This window comes from Eleutherodactylus coqui, chromosome 3 (genome assembly GCF_035609145.1).
Source record: "Eleutherodactylus coqui strain aEleCoq1 chromosome 3, aEleCoq1.hap1, whole genome shotgun sequence".
Taxonomy (NCBI): domain Eukaryota; kingdom Metazoa; phylum Chordata; class Amphibia; order Anura; family Eleutherodactylidae; genus Eleutherodactylus; species Eleutherodactylus coqui.
The window spans coordinates 121,276,423-121,294,666 of record NC_089839.1 but is presented as its reverse complement, the minus strand read 5'-3'; the positions used below and the strand labels follow the sequence as shown (position 1 = coordinate 121,294,666).

General features: G+C 51.2%; 1 protein-coding gene across 1 annotated transcript in view; it reads left to right on the top strand.

Moving 5' to 3' along the window:
- KMO (kynurenine 3-monooxygenase) overlaps positions 1-18,244 on the top strand; it is an 848,456-nt gene that overhangs the window by 699,121 nt on the left and 131,091 nt on the right. The window contains exons 11-12 of the mRNA XM_066594875.1: positions 7,945-8,002; positions 8,115-8,197. Of these exons, the coding sequence (XP_066450972.1) occupies positions 7,945-8,002; positions 8,115-8,197 (141 nt within the window). The remainder of the gene's footprint in view (positions 1-7,944; positions 8,003-8,114; positions 8,198-18,244) is intronic.

Sequence of the window (18,244 nt, the reverse complement as noted above, 5' to 3'; positions counted from 1 at the left end):
TGTCTCTGTGGCTCTCTGTGTCGCTCTTTGTGTCGCTCTCTGTCGCTCTCTGTCGCTCTCTCTCGCTCTGTCACTCTCTGTGTCGCTCTCTGTGTCGCTCTCTGTGTCGCTCTGTCTCGCTCTCTTTGTCTCGCTCGCTCTCTCTCACTCGCTCTCTCTGTCTCGCTCGCGCTCTCTCTGTCTCGCTCACGCTCTCTCTGTCTCGCTCACGCTCTCTCTGTCTCGCTCGCTCTCTCTCTGTCTGTCTCTCTCTCTGTCTGTCTCGCTCTCTGTCTGTCTCGCTCTCTGTCTGTCTCGCTCTCTGTCTGTCTCGCTCTGTGTCTGTCTCGCTCTCTCTCTATATGTCTCGCTCTCTCTCTGTCTGTCTCGCTCTCTCTCTGTCTGTCTCGCTCTTTCTCTCTGTCTCGCTCTTTCTCTCTGTCTCGCTCTTTCTCTCTGTCTCGCTCGCGCTCTCTCTGTCTCGCTCGCTCTCTCTCTGTCTGTCTCTCTCTCTGTCTGTCTCTCTCTCTGTCTGTCTCTCTCTCTCTGTCTCGCTCTCTCTCTGTCTGTCTCGCTCTCTCTCTGTCTCGCTCTCTCTCTATCTGTCTCGCTCTCTCTCTATCTGTCTCGCTCTCTCCCTGTCTCGCTCTCTCTCTCTCTCCCTCTCGCTCGCTCTCTCTCCCTGTCTTGCTCTCTCTCTCTCTCCCTGTCTTGCTCGCTCTCTCTCTCTCCCTGTCTTGCTCTCTCTCTCTCCCTGTCTTGCTCTCTCTCTCTCTCTCTCCCTGTCTCGCTCTCTCTCCCTCTCTCCCTGTCTCGCTCGCTCTCTCTCTCTCCCTCCCTGTCTTGCTCTCTCTCTCTCCCTGTCTCGCTCGCTCTCTCTCTCTCCCTGTCTTGCACGCTCTCTTTCTCTCCCTGTCTCGCTTGCTCTCTCTCTCCCTGTCTCGCTCGCTCTCTCTTTCTCCCTGTCTCGCTCGCTCTCTCTCTCTCCCTGTCTCGCTCGCTCTCTCTCTCTCCCTGTCTCGCTCTCTCTCTCTCTCTCCCTGTCTCGCTCGCTCTCTCTCTCTCCCTGTCTCGCTCGCTCTCTCTCTTTCCCTGTCTCGCTCGCTCTCTCTCTCTCTGTCTCGCTCTCTCTCTCCCTGTCTCGCTCGCTCTCTCTCTCCCTGTCTCGCTCGCTCTCTCTCTCTCCCTGTCTCGCTCGCTCTCTCTCTCTCCCTGTCTCGCTCGCTCTCTCTCTCTCCCTGTCTCGCTCGCTCTCTCTCTCTCCCTGTCTCGCTCGCTCTCTCTCTCTCCCTGTCTCGCTCGCTCTCTCTCCCTGTCTCGCTCGCTCTCTCTCTCTCCCTGTCTCGCTCGCTCTCTCTCTCTCCCTGTCTCGCTCGCTCTCTCTCTCTCTCTCCCTGTCTCGCTCTCTCTCTTTCTCCCTGTCTCGCTCAATCTCTCTCTCTCTCCCTGTCTTGCTCTCTCTCTCTCCCTGTCTCGCTCTCTCTCTCTCTCTCCCTGTCTCGCTCGCTCTCTCTCTCTCCCTGTCTCGCTTGCTCTCTCTGTCTCGCTCGCCCGCTCGCTCTCTCTCTGTATCGCTCGCTCTCTCTCTATATCGCTCGCTCTCTGTCTCGCTCGTTCGCTCTGTCTGTCTCTCTCTCTGTCTGTCTCTCTCTGTCTGTCTCTCTCTGTCTGTCTCTCTCTCTCTCTGTCTCTCTCTCTGTCTCGCTGTCTGTCTGTCTCGCTCGCTCTCTGTCTGTCTCGCTCGCTCTCTGTCTGTCTCGCTCTCTCTTTCTCTGTCTCGCTCGCTCTCTCTTTCTCTGTCTCGCTCGCTCTCTCTCTCTGTCGCGCTCGCTCGCTCTGTCGCACTCGCTCGCGCTCTGTCTCGCTCGCTCTCTCTCGCTCTGTCTCGCTCGCTCTCTGTCTCGCTCTCTGTCTCTCTATCGCTCTGTCGCTCTGTCTCTCTGTCGCTCTGTCTCTCTGCCGCTCTCTGTCTCTCTGTCGCTCTCTGTCTCTCTCGCTCTCTGTCTCGCTCTATCGCTCTCTGTCTCGCTCTATCGCTCTCTGTCTCGCTCTATCGCTCTCTGTCTCTCTCTATCACGCTCGCTCTCTGTCTCTATCGCTCTCTCTGTCGCTCTCTCTGTCGCTCTCTTTGTCGCTCTCTGTGTCTCTCTGTGGCTCTCTCTGTATCGCTCTCTGTGTCGCTCTCTGTGTCGCTCTCTGTGTCACGCTCTGTCGCTCTCTGTCGCGCTCTGTCGCTCTCTGTCGCGCTCTCTCCCTGTCTCGCTTGCTCGCTCTCTCCCTGTCTCGCTTGCTCGCTCTCTCCCTGTCTCGCTCGCTCTCTCCCTGTCTCGCTCGCTCTCTCTCCCTGTCTCGCTCGCTCTCTCCCTGTCTCGCTCGCTCTCTCCCTGTCTCGCTCGCTCTCTCCCTGTCTCGCTCGCTCTCTCCCTGTCTCACTCGCTCTCTCTCCCTGTCTCGCTCGCTCTCTCTCTCTCCCTGTCTCGCTCGCTCTCTCTCCCTGTCTCGCTCGCTCACTCTCTCTCCCTGTCTCGCTCGCTCTCTCTCCCTGTCTCGCTCGCTCACTCTCTCTCCCTGTCTCGCTCGCTCTCTCTCCCTGTCTCGCTCGCTCACTCTCTCTCCCTGTCTCGCTCACTCTCTCTCCCTGTCTCGCTCACTCTCTCTCCCTGTCTCGCTCACTCTCTCTCCCTGTCTCGCTCGCTCTCTCTCCCTGTCTCGCTCGCTCACTCTCTCTCTCTGTCTCGCTTGCTCACTCTCTCTCCCAGTCTCGCTCGCTCGCACTCTCCCTGTCTCGCTCGCTCGCTCTCTCCCTGTCTCGCTCGCTCACTCTCTCCCTGTCTCGCTCGCTCACTCTCTCCCTGTCTCGCTCGCTCTCTCTCTCCCTGTCTCGTTCACTCTCTCTCCCTGTCTCGCTCGCTCTCCCTGTCTCGCTCGCCCGCTCGCTCTCTCTGTCTGTCTCGCTCGCTCTCTCTCTCTCTGTCTCGCTCGCTCTCTCTCTGTCTCGCTTGCTCACTCTCTCCCTGTCTCGTTCGCTCTCTCTCTCTGTCTCGCTCGCTCTCTCTCTCTGTCTCGCTCGCTCTCTCTCTGTCTCGCTGTCTCTCTGTCTCGCTGTCTCTCTGTCTCGCTGTCTCGCTCGCTCTCTGTCTCGCTCGCTCTCTCGTGCTCTGTCTCGCTCTCTCTGTCTCGCTCTCTCTGTCTCGCTCTCTCTGTCTCGCTCTCTCTGTCTCGCTCTCGCTCTCTCTGTCTCGCTCTCTCTTTGGCTCGCTCGCGCTCGCTCGCTCTCTCTGTCTCGCTCGCACTCTCTTTGTCTCGCTCACTCTCTCTCTGTCTGTCTCGCTCTCTGTCTGTCTCGCTCTCTGTCTGTCTCGCTCTCTGTCTGTCTCGCTCTCTCTCTGTCTGTCTCGCTCTCTCTCTGTCTGTCTCGCTCTCTCTCTATCTGTCTCGCTCTCTCTCTCGCTCTCTGTCTCACTCTCTATCGTTCTGTCTCTCTATCGCTCTGTCTCTCTGTCTCTCTCTGTCGCTCTCTGTGTCGCTCTCTGTGTCGCTCTCTGTGTCGCTCTCTGTGTCGCTCTCTGTGTCGCTCTCTGTGTCGCGCTCTGTGTCACGCTCTGTCGCTCTCTGTTGCGCTCTGTCGCTCTCTGTCGCGCTCTCTCCATGTCTCGCTTGCTCGCTCTCTCCCTACTCACTCGGTCCCTCTCCCTGTCTCGCTCACTCACTCTCTCTCCCTGTCTCGCTCGCTCTCTCTCCCTGTCTCGCTCGCTCTCTCTCCCTGTCTCGCTCGCTCACTCTCTCTCCCTGTCTCGCTCGCTCGCTCTCTCCCTGTCTCGCTCGCTCGCTCTCTACCTGTCTCGCTCGCTCACTCTCTCCCTGTCTCGCTCGCTCGCTCTCTCCCTGTCTCACTCGCTCGCTCTCTCTCTCCCTGTCTCACTCGCTCGCTCTCTCTCTCCCTGTCTCGCTCGCTCTCTCTCTCCCTGTCTCGCTCGCTCTCTCTCTCCCTGTCTCGCTCGCTCGCTCTCTCCCTGTCTCGCTCTCTCTCTCCCTGTCTCGCTCTCTCTCCCTGTCTCGCTCGCTCTCTCTCCCTGTCTCGCTCTCTCTCCCTGTCTCGCTCGCTCGCTCACTCTCTCTCCCTGTCTCGCTCGCTCGCTCTCTCCCTGTCTCGCTCGCTCGCTCTCTCCCCCTGTCTCGCTCGCTCTCTCCCTGTCTCGCTCGCTCGCTCTCTCTCTCTCCCTGTCTCGCTCGCTCTCTCTCTCCCTGTCTCGCTCTCTCTCTCTCTCCCTGTCTCGTTCGCTCTCTCTCTGTCTCGCTCTCTCTCTCTGTCTCGCTCTCTCTCTGTCTCGCTCTCTCTCTGTCTCGCTCGCTCTCTGTCTCGCTCGCTCTCTCTCGCTCTGTCTCGCTCACTTTCTCGCGCTCTGTCTCGCTCGCTCTCTCTCGCTCTGTCTCGCTCTCTGTCTCGCTCTCTGTCTCGCTCTCTGTCTCGCTCTCTGTCTCGCTCTCTGTCTCGCTCTCTCTCGCGCTCTCTGTCTCGCTCTCTGTCTCTCTATCGCTCTGTCTCTCTGTCGCTCTGTCTCTCTGTCGCTCTGTCTCTCTGTCTCTCTCTATCGCTCTCTGTCTCTCTCTATCGCTCTCTGTCTCGCTCTATCGCTCTCTGTCTCGCTCTATCGCTCTCTGTCTCGCTCTATCGCTCTCTGTCTCGCTCTATCGCTCTCTGTCTGTCTATCGCTCTCTGTCTCTCTGTCGCTCTCTGTCGCTCTCTGTGTCGCTCTCTTCGCTCTCTCTGTGCCGCTCTCTGTGCCGCTCTCTCTTTCGCTCTCTCTTTCGCTCTCTCTGTCGCTCTCTCTGTCGCTCTCTGTGTCTCTGTGGCTCTCTCTGTCGCTCTCTGTGTCTCTGTGGCTCTCTGTGTCGCTCTTTGTGTCGCTCTTTGTGTCGCTCTCTGTCGCTCTCTGTCGCTCTGTCTCTCTGTCTCTCTATCGCTCTCTGTCTCGCTCTATCGCTCTCTGTCTGTCTATCGCTCTCTGTCTCTCTATTGCTCTCTGTTGCTCTCTCTGTCGCTCTCTGTCGCTCTCTCTGTCGCTCTCTGTCGCTCTCTGTGTCGCTCTCTTCGCTCTCTCTGTGCAGCTCTCTGTGCAGCTCTCTGTGCCGCTCTCTCTTTCGCTCTCTCTTTCGCTCTCTCTGTCTCTCTCTCTGTCGCTCTCTGTGTCGCTCTCTGTGTCGCTCTCTGTGTCGCTCTGTCTCGCTCTCTTTGTCTCGCTCGCTCTCTCTCACTCGCTCTCTCTGTCTCGCTCGCGCTCTCTCTGTCTCGCTCGCGCTCTCTCTGTCTCGCTCGCGCTCTCTCTGTCTGTCTCTCTCTCTGTCTGTCTCTCTCTCTGTCTCGCTCTCTCTCTGTCTGTCTCGCTCTCTCTCTGTCTGTCTCGCTCTCTCTCTGTCTGTCTCGCTCTTTCTCTCTGTCTCGCTCTCTCTCTGTCTGTCTCGCTCTTTCTCTCTGTCTCGCTCTTTCTCTCTGTCTCGCTCTTTCTCTCTTTCTCGCTCTTTCTCTCTGTCTCGCTCTTTCTCTCTGTCTCGCTCGCGCTCTCTCTGTCTCGCTCGCGCTCTCTCTGTCTCGCTCGCTCTCTCTCTGTCTGTCTCGCTCTCTCTCTGTCTGTCTCGCTCTCTCTCTGTCTGTCTCGCTCTCTCTCTATCTGTCTCGCTCTCTCTCTATCTGTCTCGCTCTCTCTCTATCTGTCTCGCTCTCTCTCTGTCTGTCTCGCTCTCTCTCTCTCTTTGTCTGTCTCGCTCTCTCTTTGTCTGTCTCGCTCTCTCTTTGTCTGTCTCGCTCTCTCTCTGTCTGTCTCGCTCTTTCTCTCTGGCTCGCTCTCTCTTTCTCTGTCTCGCTCGCTCTCTCGTGCTCTGTCTCGCTCGCTCTCTCGTGCTCTGTCTCGCTCGCTCTCTCGTGCTCTGTCTCGCTCGCTCTCTCGTGCTCTGTCTCGCTCGCTCTCTCGTGCTCTGTCTCGCTCGCTCTCTCGTGCTCTGTCTCGCTCGCTCTCTCTCGCTCTGTCTCGCGCGCTCTCTCTCGCTCGCTCTGTCTCGCTCTCTGTCTCGCTCGCTCTCTCGCTCTCTGTCTCGCTCTCTGTCTCTCTATCGCTCTGTCTCTCTATCGCTCTGTCTCTCTGTCTCTCTGTCTCTCTCTATCGCTCTCTGTCTCGCTCTATCGCTCTCTGTCTGTCTATCGCTCTCTGTCTGTCTATCGCTCTCTGTCTCTCTATCGCTCTCTGTCTCTCTGTCGCTCTCTCTGTTGCTCTCTGTGTCGCTCTCTTCGCTCTCTCTGTGCCGCTCTCTGTGCCGCTCTCTCTGTCGCTCTCTGTGTCTCTGTGGCTCTCTGTGTCGCTCTTTGTGTCGCTCTTTGTGTCGCTCTCTGTCGCTCTCTGTCTCTCTGTCTCTCTATCGCTCTCTCTCTCTCGCTCTATCGCTCTCTGTCTGACTATCGCTCTCTGTCTCTCTATTGCTCTCTGTCTCTCTATCGCTCTCTGTCGCTCTCTCTGTCGCTCTCTGTGTCGCTCTCTTCGCTCTCTCTGTGCCGCTCTCTGTGCCGCCTTCTCTTTAGCTCTCTCTTTCGCTCTCTCTGTCGCTCTCTCTGTCGCTCTCTCTGTCGCTCTCTGTGTCTCTGTGGCTCTCTCTGTCGCTCTCTGTGTCTCTGTGGCTCTCTCTGTCGCTCTCTGTGGCTCTGTGGCTCTCTCTGTCGCTCTCTGTGGCTCTCTGTGTCGCTCTTTGTGTCGCTCTCTGTCGCTCTCTGTCACTCTCTGTGTCGCTCTCTGTGTCGCTCTCTTCGCTCTCTCTGTGCCGCTCTCTGTGCCGCTCTCTCTTTAGCTCTCTCTTTCGCTCTCTCTGTCGCTCTCTCTGTCGCTCTCTCTGTCGCTCTCTGTGTCTCTGTGGCTCTCTCTGTCGCTCTCTGTGTCTCTGTGGCTCTCTCTGTCGCTCTCTGTGTCTCTGTGGCTCTCTCTGTCGCTCTCTGTGGCTCTGTGGCTCTCTCTGTCGCTCTCTGTGGCTCTCTGTGTCGCTCTTTGTGTCGCTCTCTGTCGCTCTCTGTCACTCTCTGTGTCGCTCTCTGTGTCGCTCTGTCGCGCTCTGTCGCGCTCTGTCGCGCTCTGTCGCGCCCTGTCGCGCCCTGTCGCGCCCTGACGCGCTCTCTGTCGCTCCCTGTGTCGCTCCCTGTGTCGCTCCCTGTGTCGCTCCCTGTGTCGCTCTCTGTCGCTCTTTCGCTCTCTGTCTCTATGTCTTTCTGTCTATCACTGTCTGCCTATCTTTTTGTCTCTATCACTTTCTCTGTGTTTCTATCACTGTCTCTCTCTATTGCTCTCACTCTATCTCTCTATTGCTCTTTCTGTCTATCACTCTATCTCGCTATCACTTTCTCTGTTTTTCTATCGCTGTCTCTCTATTGCTCTTTCTAACTCTCTATTGCTCTGTCTGTCTATTGCTGTCTCTCTCTATTGCTTTTTCTATCACTCTATTGCTCTCTCGGTCTGTATCTCTATTGCTGTGTCTCTATTGCTGTCTCACTCTGTCTTTCTATTGCTCTCTGTCTCTTACTCTGTCTCTCTATTGCTCTTGGTTGGGCAGTGTATGGTGCTGCTTGCCAGTGTATGCTGCGTTGCTTAGCAACGCTTCACTTATTCCAGCACATGCCTGAAGCACGGCAGCGCACGCCCATAGATTTAACATTGTAACTTTCAACCCACCTGCCAGGTCCCTCAATGTATTAAACTCACATTTGATGATTTTACGGCATCGGTGAGCATGTGTGTCATCTAATGACACCAACATCATTCACCAAAGTTAAAGCAAAGGAGTCAAAGTGTGATGCAAGAAAAAGCATGTAGGCTTATTTATATCAGATTGGGTACTTCTCTTATAAAAACTGCCTTGTGTGTACAAGAACTACAAGTTTCGGTTTCTTTTGCAAAATTGTAAACCTTTTTATCTTTTGTTTTTGTTTAGGGATTTGAAGATTGCCATGTATTTTCTGAATTATTGCAGCAATGCAACAATGATTTCAGTGAGTATTACAGCAACTCCTGATAAATAAGTTCTGTGAAGACAAGATCTAACACATATCCAGTTTACTTGCCTAAGCTTTTAAAATGACTTATTGTTTTCCTGATTTGCAGCAACTTGTGTCCCTGAATATTCTCGACTTCGGGTACCTGATGCTCATGCAATTTCAGACCTGGCCATGTACAATTACAAAGAGGTACATTAATTTTTTTGTTTGGCGGGGTAGCAGTGGCAGAGGGACGGGGTAAGTATGTATTTTTTAATTTGGCTTGTTTCCCCAGTGCTACCACTGATTTTAATAAGGAAAACCACTTTAATATTTGATACATTAACTTATGGTTTATACTAATACTAATACTTTGCATGGCCGTGGGGATTTTATGAAGCGAGTTTGGGAGCCAAGCCTGCTCCATACATAGTAGGAGGTGTCAGCTGTTGAAGCTGTTGAAAACAGCTGACACCAAACAAAGGTTGAGATCAAACTAGCTCTGATCGCAACCGTTTTACTCGTTAGATGCCGCAGTCAATTCTAACCACATCTAAACAGTTAGCCAAACAGGACACCCTTTCCCTGGTACTCACAGGACATGATCATAGCTTAACGACAGGTTGGCATGGCAGCCTGGAGCTTTGTGAATGCTACCAGGGCTGCATGCATGCATGCCTATTTAAGCCCTGCCTGTTAATTCATTACTGGGACTAAATGGAAATGGGAAAAAAAAATAGTTTATTTTTAATTTATTTTTTTTTTAAATGCTATTAAAAGTTTTAAAAAAACTTTTTCTGAGATGAAACTTTGGTGGACTAATGGCCCTTTCGTTTCTTTTTATTCTGGAACAAGATGTTTTAGCATAAAATAAGTTAAAGTGAAGGGGGAAATCCAAGGGCAAAATGATCCAGTAGTAATCCGCTCACGCGTTTTAACTAGAGATGAGCAAGCACCAAAATGCTCGGGTGCTCGTTACTCGAGACGAACTTTTCGCGATGCTTGAGGGTTCGTTTCGAGTAACGAACCCCATTGAAGTCAATGGGTGACCCGAGCATTTTTGTATATCGCCGATGCTCGCTAAGGTTTTCGTTTGTGAAAATCTGGGCAATTCAAGAAAGTGATGGGAACGACACAGCAACGGATAGGACAGGCGAGGGGCTACATGTTGGGCTGCATCTCAAGTTCCCAGGTCCCACTATTAAGCCACAATAGCGGCAAGAGTGGGCCCCCCCCCCTCCCAACAACTTTTACTTCTGAAAAGCCCTCATTAGCAATGCATACCTTTGCTAAGCACCACACTACCTCCAACAAAGCACAATCACTGCCTGCATGACACTCCGCTGCCACTTCTCCTGGGTAACATGCTGCCCAACCCCCCCCCCCCACGACCCAGTGTCCACAGCGCACACCAAACTGTCCCTGCCCAGCCTTCAGCTGCCCTCATGCCACGCCACACTCATGTCTATTTATAAGTGCGTCTGCCACAGGAAAAGCAGGCACACACTGCAGAGGGTTGGCACGGCTAGGCAGCGACCCTCTTTAAAAGGGGCGGGGCGATAGCCCACAATGCTGTACAGAAGCAATGAGAAATCCAATCCTGTGCCACCTCCATCTGGAGCTGCACACGTGGGCATAGCAATGGGGAACCTATCTGCCACACACTATTCATTCTGTCAAGGTGTCTGCATGCCCCAGTCAGACCGCGGTTTTTTATAAATAGTCACAGGCAGGTACAACTCCGCAATCGGAATTCCGTGTGCACCCACAGCATGGGTGGCTCCCTGGAACCCACCGGCTGTACATAAATGTATCCCATTGCAGTACCCTGGACAGCAGAGCTAACGTCAGATTAAATGCAGGTGGGCTTTGGCCCACACTGCATGCCCCAACCGGACCAGGGTTTTTAATTCATAGACACAGGCAGGTACAACTCCCTATTGTGAAGTCCCTGTGGACCGCCAGCATGGGTGGCTCCCTGGAACCCACCGGCGGTACATAAATATATCCCATTGCATTGCCCATCACAGCTGAGGTAATAATGTCATGTTTAATGCAGGTGGGCTTCGGCCCACACTGCATGCCCCAGTCAGACTGGGGTTCTTTAAAAGTGGACACATGCAGTTACAACTCCCTGTGGACCCACAGTATGGGTGGGTGCCAGGAAGCCACCGGCGGTACATTAATATATCCCATTGCATTGCCCATCACAGCTGAGGTAATAATGTCATGTTTAATGCAGGTGGGCTTCGGCCCACACTGCATGCCCCAGTCAGACTGGGGTTCTTTAGAAGTGGACACATGCAGTTACAACTCCCTGTGGACCCACAGCATGGGTGGCTCCCTGGAACCCACCGGCGGTACATAAATATATCCCATTGCAGTGCCCAACACAGCTGATGTTACGTCAGCTGTAATGCAGGTGGGCTAAAAATTAATTGGATTACACTGTAGGCGAGGGCCCTCAAAAATTGGTGTACCAACAGTACTAATGTACCTGAGAAAAATTGCCCATGCCCAACCAAGAGGGCAGGTGAAACCCATTAATCGCTTTGGTTAATGTGGCTTAATTGGTAACTAGGCCTGGAGGCAGCCCAGTAAAAATAAAAATTGGTTGAGGTGAAAGTTTCAACGCTTTAATGAGCATTGAAACGTATAAAAATTGTTTAGAAAAATTATATGACTGAGCCTTGTGGGCCTAAGAAAAATTGCCCGTTCCGCGTGAATATGTGAGGTTTCAGGAGGAGAAGCAAGTGGAGGAGGAGGAATATTATACACAGATTGATTAAGCAAAAAGGTCCCCGTTTTGGATGGTGATAGAGAACGATGCTTCCATCCGCGGGTGCAGCCTACGTATTGTTTAGGTATCGCTGCTGTCCGCTGGTGGAGAAGAGAAGTCTGGGGAAATCCAGGCTTTTTTCATCTTGATGAGTGTAAGCCTGTCGGCACTGTCGGTTGACAGCTGGGTATGCTTATCCGTGATAATTCCCCCAGCCACACTAAACACACTCTCTGACAAGACGCTAGCCGCAGGACAAGCAAGCACCTCCAGGGCATACAGCGCGAGTTCAGGCCACGTGTCCAGCTTCGACACCCAGTAGTTGTAGGGGGCAGAGGCATCACCAAGGACGTTCGTGCGATCGGCTACGTACTCCCTCACCATCCTTTTACAGTGCTCCCGCCAACTCAGCCTTGACTGGGGACCGGTGACACAGTCTTGCTGGGGAGCCATAAAGCTGGCAAAGGCCTTGGATAATGTTCCCCTGCCTGCGCTGTACATGCTGCCTGATCTCTGCGCCTCCCCTGCTACCTGGGCCGCGGAAATGCGCCTTCGGCCACTAGCGCTATCGGATGGGAAGTTTACCATCAGTTTGTCCACCAGCGCCCTGTGGTATAGCATCATTCTCGAACCCCTTTCCTCTTCGGGAATGAGAGTGGAAAGGCTCTCCTTATACCGTGGGTCGAGCAGTGTGTACACCCAGTAATCCGTAGTGGCCAGAATGCGTGTAACGCGAGGGTCACGAGAAAGGCATCCTAACATGAAGTCAGCCATGTGTGCCAGGGTACCTGTATGCAACACATGGCTGTCCTCACTCGGAAGATCACTTTCAGGATCCTCCTCCTCCTCCTCCTCCTCCTCCTCTGGCCATACACGCTGAAAGGATGACAGGCAAGCAGCATCTGTACCCTCAGCAGTGGGCCAAGCTGTCTCTCCCCCTCCTCCTCCTCCTCCTCCTCCTCCTCCGGCCATACATGCTGAAAGGATGACAGGCAAGCAGCATGTGTACCCTCAGCAGTGGGCCAAGCTGTCTCTTCCCCTTCCTCCTCTTGCTCCTCCCCCTCCTCCTCAACGCACTGAGATATAGACATGAGGGTGCTCTGACTATCCAGCGACATACTTTCTTCCCCCGCTCCGTTTCCGATTGCAAAGCGTCTGCCTTTATGCTTTGCAGGGAACTTCTCAAGAGGCATAGCAGAGGAATGGTGACGCTAATGATTGCAGCATCCCCGCTCAGCATCTGGGTAGACTCCTCAAAGTTTCAAAGGACCTGGCAGATGACTGCCAACCAGGCCCACTCTTCTGTAAATAATTGAGGAGGCTGACTCCCACTACGCCGCCCATGTTGGAGTTGGTATTCCGCAATAGCTCTACGCTGCTCATAGAGCCTGGCCAACATGTGGAGCGTAGAGTTCCACTGTGTGGGCACGTCGCACAGCAGTCGGTGCACTGGCAGATTAAACCGATGTTGCAGGGTCCGCAGGGTGGCAGCGTCCGTGTGGGACTTGCAGAAATGTGCGCAGAGCTGGCGCACCTTTCCGAGCAGGTATGACAAGTGTGGGTAGCTTTTCAGAAAGCGCTGAACCACCAAATTAAAGACATGGGCCAGGCATGGCACGTGCGTGAGGCTGCCTAGCTGCAGAGCCGCCACCAGGTTACGGCCGTTGTCACACACGACCATGCCCGGTTGGAGGCTCAGCGGCGCAAGCCAGTGATCGGTCTGCTCTGTCAGACCCTGCAGCAGTTCGTGGGCCGTGTGCCTCTTATCTCCTAAGCTGAGTAGCTTTAGCACGGCCTGCTGACGCTTGCCCACCGCTGAGCTGCCATGCCGCGTGACACCGACTGCTGGCGACGTGCTGCTGCTGACACATCTTGATTGCGAGACAGAGGTTGCATAGGAGGAGGAGGATGGTGGTTTAGTGGAGGAAGCATACACCGCCGCAGATACCACCACCGAGCTGGGGCACGCAATTCTGGGGGTGGGTAGGACGTGAGCGGTCCCAGGCTCTGCCTCTGTCCCAGCCTGCGGAGGTGATGGTGTGGGTGCAGGCCAGGAGACGGTAGTGCCTGTGCCCTGAGAGGGGGGTTGGATCTCACTGGCAGGTTGGGGCACAGGGGGAGAGGCAGTGGTGCAAACCGGAGGCGGTGAACGGCCTTCGTCCCACCTTGTGGGGTGCTTGGCATATGTCTGCGCATGCTGGTGGTGGTGCCTCCCCAGCTGATCTTGGTGCGACAAAGGTTGCACACCACTGTTCGTCGGTCATCAGGCGTCTCTGTGAAAAACTGCCACACCGTAGAGCACCTTGACCTCTGCAGGGTGGCATGGCGCGAGGGGGCGCTTTGGGAAACAGTTGGTGGATTATTCGGTCTGGCCCTGCCTCTACCCCTGGCCACCGCACTGGCTCGGCCTGTGCCCACACCCTGACTTGGGCCTCCGCGTCCTCGCCCGCGTCCACGTCCTCTAGGCCTACCCCTACCTCTCAGCATGCTGTATTACCAGTAATGAAGAAACAGAACGCTGTAATTAAATGTGCCGCTTATTGGCCTGTGGTTGGAGGCTGACTTCGCTTACGGAACGCCAGGAAATAATTTTGCGCAAGCCTGCTGTAACACTTAGCTGGCTGCGTATGATTTTGGAGAACTACTACACCCAGCACAGACCCAGAACACTGAGCACAGTCACAGGCAGCCCAAATAGATTTTTTTCCCCAAATTTTTTTGCAAAGGCCCACTGCCTATATTCAATCAATATGTCTTCTGTCCCTGCCTACGCGCTTCTGTCCCTGGAGTATGTCAAAGAACTGCAGAGTGTTGCACTGTGGACTGCAATACAGCGGTGATTTCACAGCCCAGACAGAGCCAGGAAATAATTTTGCGCAAGCCTGCTGTAACACTTAGCTGGCTGCATATGATTTTGTAGAACTACTACACCCAGCACAGACCCAGAACACTGAGCACAGTCACAGGCAGCCCAAATAGATTTTTTTCCCCAAATTTTTTTGCAAAGGCCCACTGCCTATATTCAATCAATATGTCTTCTGTCCCTGCCTACGCGCTTCTGTCCCTGGAGTATGTCAAAGAACTGCAGAGTGTTGCACTGTGGACTGCAATACAGCGGTGATTTCACAGCCCAGACAGAGCCAGGAAATAATTTTGCGCAAGCCTGCTGTGACACTTAGCTGGCTGCGTATGATTTTGGAGAACTACTACACCCAGCACAGACCCAGAACACTGAGCACAGTCACAGGCAGCCCAAATAGATTTTTTTCCCCAAATTTTTTTGCAAAGGCCCACTGCCTATATTCAATCAATATGTCTTCTGTCTCTGCCTAAGCGCTTCTGGCCCTGGAGTATTATTGCAGGGCGCAATGCTCTGCACGGCCGATATACCAAAAAAAAAAAAAAGTGCAACACTGCAAAAAGCAGCCTCCACAGCACTGCACACGGTTAGATGTGGCCCTAAGAAGGACCGTTGGGGTTCTTGAAGCCTAAAATACTCCTAACACTCTCCCTATAGCAGCTCCACCAAGATAGCACTTTCCCTAAAGTATGTCAGAGCGCATCTGTGGCGATCTCGCCAGCCACTCACTGCAGGGGGGTGGTATAGGGCTTGAACGTCGCAGGGGGAAGTTGTAATGCCTTCCCTGTCTTTCAATTGGCCAGAAAAGCGTGCTAACGTCTCAGAGATGAAAGTGAAAGTAACCCGAACATCGCGTGGAACTCGTTACGAGTAACGAGCATCTCGAACACGCTAATACTCGAACAAGTATCAAGCTCGGACGAGTACGTTCGCTCATCTCTAGTTTTAACCGAACAGGTCTTGCTCATAGCATGGATGAAAGCAGACTGAGCAGGATTAAAAAAAACACAAAACAGGAAGTAAAAAAAACAGAATAATACATTAGGTGCAAAACATTAAATCAAATAATTTAATGAAAAATAAGATTTAGGCAAAGTAATATGCAACCACAAGAATGAGAAATAAAATAATGAATAAAAATTAATGTTTTTATAATTTATTTATTTTATGTGATGTATAGAAGTAATAGAATTAATAAATAATGAAGCTGCACCACGCATATGCGGCTTGTCGGAACAGCGATACTGCTGTGACTGGAAATGGGGAAATGGATCCCGTTTTTGAGGTTCTGGGGATTCCAGTAGTTGGACCACCACTGATCTATCCGTTTTGAAAACTTGAAGCAAAAGCCCCCTTACTGGTATACCCCTTTAAGCTCACTAACTCTAGTGTCTTCCAATTCTCTTTTAGGCCACGGTCACACAGGGCGGATTTCCGATGGAAATGTCGCGGTTTGGTCGCAGCAAAAACCACGACATTTCCGCCAAGAGAACCGACACAGAAAAAGCGGCGATGGCTTTGAAGCGGCCCGGCCGCTCACTCTTCCGCTGTGGCCAGTGCTCCCGTAGAGGAGAGCGCGGCCGCAGCAGAGAAAAAAAAAATAGACATGCTGCATTCGGCAAATCCGCACCGCAACAGCGGCTTCTGCCGGTTTAGCCGCAGCAGATTCGCCATCCCGTATGGACGAGATTTCCACATGGCTGGCTAATCTCGTCTATATGGCTGGCTAATCCCGGGATTAGCAGGCGCATGCGGATTTGCCGCGGAGAAATTCCGCACGGAATTTCCACGGCAAATCTGCCCCGTGTGAACCCAGCCTTACAGTTCTCCCTTTGCACCTTCAACACATATCATTTAGTTTTGCTTGCAGAGTCAACTATAAAGTTCGCGTCCTTCACCCCTATATCTCTTTTAATGCACCCCAAGACTTTATTTGCTTTTGTAGCAGCTGACTGACATTGATTGCTCCAGTTAAGTCTACAGTTCACTAGTACCCCTAAGTTCTTTTCCATATCACTTTTCCCTAGCAATACCCTGTTCAATGTATATTGGTGACATCCGTTTTTCCTGCCCATGTCATAACCTTACATTTATCAATATTGAACTTCATTTGCCATTTTTCTACCCAAGCCCCCAGTTTATCTCGGTCCTTTTGTAGCCGCATATTTTCCTCCGTTGTATAATTTTGTTTCAATATTGATATTTTACTGTGCAGTCCCTCTATCAGGTCATTGATAAATATATTGAACAGAATGGGGCCTAATACTGAACCTTGTGGCACCCCACTAGCAACGGTGGCCCAATCAGAGTATGATTCCTTTATTACCACCCTCTGCTTTCTATTTCTGAGCCAGTTTCTTACCCAGATAAACACATTTTCACCTAGTCCGAGCTGCCTCATTTTATATATCAACCTATTATGCCGCACGGTATCAAATGCTTTAGAGAAGTCCAGGTATACGAGATCAATAGACTCTCCCAGGTCAAGCCTAGAACTTACTTCATCATACAAGCTGATCAAATTGGTCTGACATGATCTACTCCTCATAAACCCATGCTGATGAGGAGTTATGCCATTGTTTTCCTTGAGGTAATCTAGGATGGCATCTCTCAGAAACCTCTCGAATATTTTTCCAATTATTGAAGTGAGACTTACCGGCCTGTAGTTACCAGGCTCTCTTTTAGACCCCTTTTTCTTTTATTGGAACCACATTGGCAACGCGCCAATCCAGTAGTACAACCCCGGTCTCAATAATGTCCATAAATATAAGAAATAGCAGTCTAGCTATCACGTCACTTAGCTCCCTTAGAACCCTTTAGCGTATTTCATCCAGGCCCGGTGATTTATCGATTTTGATCCTCTTTAACTGGCTCTGCACCTTCTTCTGTTTTAGGCATGCAATATTTAGTGAGGGAGGGGGGGGGGGTTGTTTTATTCCCCTGCATCTCATTTGGCATTTTATTTTCATTCGTGAATACACTAGAAATATTTTTTTTTATACATTTGCTTTCCCCTTATGGTCTTCTATGGTTTCTCCTGCATTATTTGTTTGCGGGCCACTGCTTTCAGTGCAGATTCTTTTACTATTTATATAATTGAAGAATAGTTTAGGGTTGTTTTTGCTCTCTTTGGCAATCAGGCCCTCTGCCTCCTCCTTAGCAATTTTATCTTTTCATGATTTGTTTTTTTACCTGTATGATTTTTAGTGCTTCTGCGCTGCCTTCTTTTTTTAGTTTATTGCCCCCCTTACAGTCTTGTCAAGCCACATTGGTTTCCTTCTACTTGTAGTTCTTTTATTTTTAAAGGTTATGTACTGTTCACACCAGATAATTAGGATGTTTTTAAACTTCTCCCATTTGCCACCTGTACTGATATTTATGAAGACATTATCCTAATTAATTTTACCTATAACAGTTCATCAGCTGATCAAATTTTGCTTTACTAAAGTCAAGTTTTTTTTGTCGCACCATGATGGGGCTTCTTGTTAAATGACAGCTGGAAACTAATTATATTGTGGTCACTATTACCCAAGTGTCCCTCAACCTGCACCCCCATTATTCTGTCCGGTTTGTTAGTCAATAATAAGTCCAGGATGGCCCTCCCTCTAGTTGGCTCCCACACAAGTTGGGTATGGTAGTTCTCTTTAATTGTTCTCAAGAACTTATCACCCTTGTGAGACTTGTAGGTTTTGCCTTTCCATATTATATCAGGATAATTGAAGTCCCCCATAATTATTACTTCATTGCGGTTTGACACCTCTTCTATTTGCCTTAATAATAAGATTTCAGTTTCTTCTATTACTTTTGGTGGCTTATAAGAACCCCTATCAGGATTTTGTTTGTTTTTTTTCCCTGTATTTCTACCCACAGAGATTCCACACGTTCATCTGCTGCACCTATATCTTCTTGTAGCTTCGGCATTAAGTAGGATTTAACATACAGACATACCCCTCCCTCTTTCTGGTTTCCACAGTCTCTTCTGAAGAGATTGTAACTCTCCTGTAAATTTACCGCCCAATCGCACTTCTCATCAAGCCATGTTTCCGTCATTCCTACTATATCGTAATTTTCCAAAATAATTTTTATTTGAGTTTTCCAAACATACATGCACCTTAAGTCTGTCTCAAGTCTGTTTCCCAGTTCACCATGTGTACTCTTTTCAAAACGCCCATATTCCCTGATAATGCATTATAGAATGTTCTCATTCTAGACTCCTGAGTAGAGCTGTAGTCTGCAAGGGGTGATTTCAAACCATCCGGAAATGCGAACGACTCTATCTGATTCTTTTTTAAGAAGGATTGGATTTGATAATACGTATAGTATTCAGTATCTCTCTTCAATCTTGTTGAATGTAAATAATTCCTCCCCCTCCAGAATGTCAGAAACTTATCTAATTCCCTGTCTCCCCATGCACCAGCATTCACATCCTGAGTAAAGTAGGTGAGAATCTCCAGGGGAAGTTCAATGGGTTGCTCACCCCAGGAGTTTTTAAATTTGTATAGTATAAGTATGAAATCCACGCCTGTAGTGTTGCGAGCATAGGTAGAGACATGTCTTGCAAGCTTAGTAAAGGAGATATTTTCGGGTAGAGAGTTCCAATCATGAATGCTTTGAGGAG